At 44.8% G+C, this 2500-nt stretch overlaps 1 protein-coding gene across 1 annotated transcript in view; it reads right to left on the bottom strand.

The window, feature by feature from the left end:
• col16a1 (collagen, type XVI, alpha 1) overlaps nucleotides 1-2500 on the bottom strand; it is a 127087-nt gene that overhangs the window by 90480 nt on the left and 34107 nt on the right. The window contains 1 exon segment of the mRNA XM_048230151.1: nucleotides 959-1039. Coding sequence (XP_048086108.1) covers nucleotides 959-1039 — 81 coding nt within the window.

The raw sequence follows: 2500 nt of genomic DNA, 5'->3' as shown, positions 1-2500 counted from the left end.
GTTGCTAAGAAGCATAGTGTAATCAATCCGCTATTTAGCGTTTTTTTAGACAGTTTCATTTTTTTTATCCTCAACTTCTTTCTTTCTTCCACAACCAAGAGACCCAGAACTGACAATACCAATGTCATTTGCAACTTATTATCAAAGCAGCGGCAGGATGTAGCTTTAGTCTACAGTACATGCTAGTTGAGAGTGGGCAGTTGTCGCTGTGTGCGCACTGGCAAAAAAACATTTTGTGCAACGCAAAGGCAGCACAAGGCGACTCAGTGGTCATTCGGCATCACAGCTATAGCTAGCCTGGCTAGCGCCACCACTTCTCAATGAGACGTGGTCTGGGAACCAAACGTTAATTTTCTCGTATTTGAAAAAAATGCCCAGATCCGTTTATTGGGTGCCACGGATGTCTATCAAATGCGTCTGTGCATAGCTCATCATCGTCTTGCTTTCCCCCTTGTTCTGTGATTGGTCCCCTATCTCAATCTCAATTTGCTCCATGGTCTACAGGCTGCCTTAGCAGCGTGAATCAAATCGCGCGCAAGGCAGCATGGGAACACCCAGGCTAAGCTATAGCTATAACTCTGTCCAGTCTGCAGTTACCTTAAGAGCGCAGAGAGCTTTGGGGAGTATACTACAAAACACCTGGTGGGATTGCATGGAGCACTGCATCCTGCCAGTGTGTGTGTGTGTGTTGTGTGTGTGTGTGTGTGTGCATGTGCATGTGTGTGTGTGTGTGTGTGTATGTGAGAAAGAGAGTGAATGTGTTTTTGGTTCTGTGTGTTTGTGTGTGTGTGTGTGTGTGTGCACGTCTGTGTGTACTGTGCGTCTGTGTGTGTGTGTGTGTGTGTGTGTGTGTGTGTGTGTGTGTGTGTGCTGTGCGTCTGTGTGTGTGCGTGCTTGTATGTATTTTTGTGCATGTGTGTGTGTGTGTGTGAAGGTCAATTGCGCGGGATTGCCTCACCCGCGCCCCGGGAATCTCACAGCAGGCTTCCTGAATGGCCAGAGATGCATCGCAGTACACCATCACTTGTTGGATATCAATCTGTAATGGAGGGAGAGACAGAAAGAGAGAGAGAGAAAGAGAGAGAAAGGCAGATAAATTACAGATAAATATAGTACTGTTGCATTGTGGGAGCATATCTGAAGTCAATCTGAGCAGTGCAATGCTGAGATGAAAGACAACAGACAACAATGACAATATCAGACAATCTCTCTCACAATAAAAACTCTAAACAGAGCCACATAAACACTCAAAGTGAAGTGTGCAATAATGAGAAACAAAAACACAGCGGGAGACAGACAGACAGACAGACAGACAGACAGACAGACACAGAGAGAAAGACACTCCACAGACAGACAGACAGACAGACACACACTCCACAGACAGACACACACTCCACAGACAGACAGACAGACACAGAGAGACAGACACTCCACAGACAGACAGACAGACAGACAGACAGACAGACACACACACTCCACAGACAGACAGACAGACACACACTCCACAGGCAGACAGACAGACAGACAGACAGACAGACACACACTCCACAGGGTGAGAGAAAGCTTTCCTTAAATGTAATCCCCCTGCTACAACACAAAACCTCTACCCCTGGTCTGCTTGTTACACCATCCCCTTCCATTCATTTTATTTTATTTGTTTTGTACCTGTGTGTTTATGTTTCTGATCACATATATATGCTGCTTTGTTATTTTACGTTTTGATGTTTTTCTAAATTCCTATAGGCCTACTGTATATATTTTTGCAAAAAGTGAATTGAATTGAACTGAGAGAGAGAGAGAGAGATGGGGGAATGGAAGAAAAAGAAGGGGGAGAGGAGAGGACAAAGTCAGTCAGAGATCTATTTCGAGTGATCCATATTTTTGATCAATCAATGGAAGACACAATGAGATAACTTCTGAGAAATGACAGCATAGCGTGAGAGAGAGAGAGAAAGAGAGAGAGAGAGAGAGAAGTGACAGAAGGAATGAGATGACTAGTGAAGATGCATTATGATGGCAAAAGAGCACATATTGCATAGAGGAATAGAAGAGCAACTCAGGACAATTATGTTTCTACAGGACCATTTAATCACTCTGAAGAGGAACTCAGGACAATTATGTTTCTACAGGACCATTTAATCACTCTGAAGAGGAACTCAGGACAATTATGTTTCTACAGGACCATTTAATCACTCTGCAAACAGGGCAGGATTATAGAATCAATTCATTAGTGATGGGGAGGTTCATTAGAGAGCACTTCTCAGGTAGGTACTCAGACCACACACACGCACGCACGCACGACCAGTAGGCATGGCTGAAGTGCCCTTGAGCAAGGCACCTAACCCCTCACTGCTCCCCGAGCGCCGCTGTTGTTGCAGGCAGCTCACTTAGATACTACAGGGATTAGTGTGTGTTTCACCTCACTGTGTGTTCACTGTGTGCTGTGTGTGTTTCACTAATTCATGGATTGGGAAAAATGCAGAGACCAAATTTCCCTCAC

The sequence above is a fragment of the Alosa alosa genome, chromosome 20 (genome assembly GCF_017589495.1).
Source record: "Alosa alosa isolate M-15738 ecotype Scorff River chromosome 20, AALO_Geno_1.1, whole genome shotgun sequence".
Lineage (NCBI taxonomy): Eukaryota > Metazoa > Chordata > Actinopteri > Clupeiformes > Clupeidae > Alosa > Alosa alosa.
This window is presented reverse-complemented; position numbering and strand designations above follow the sequence as displayed.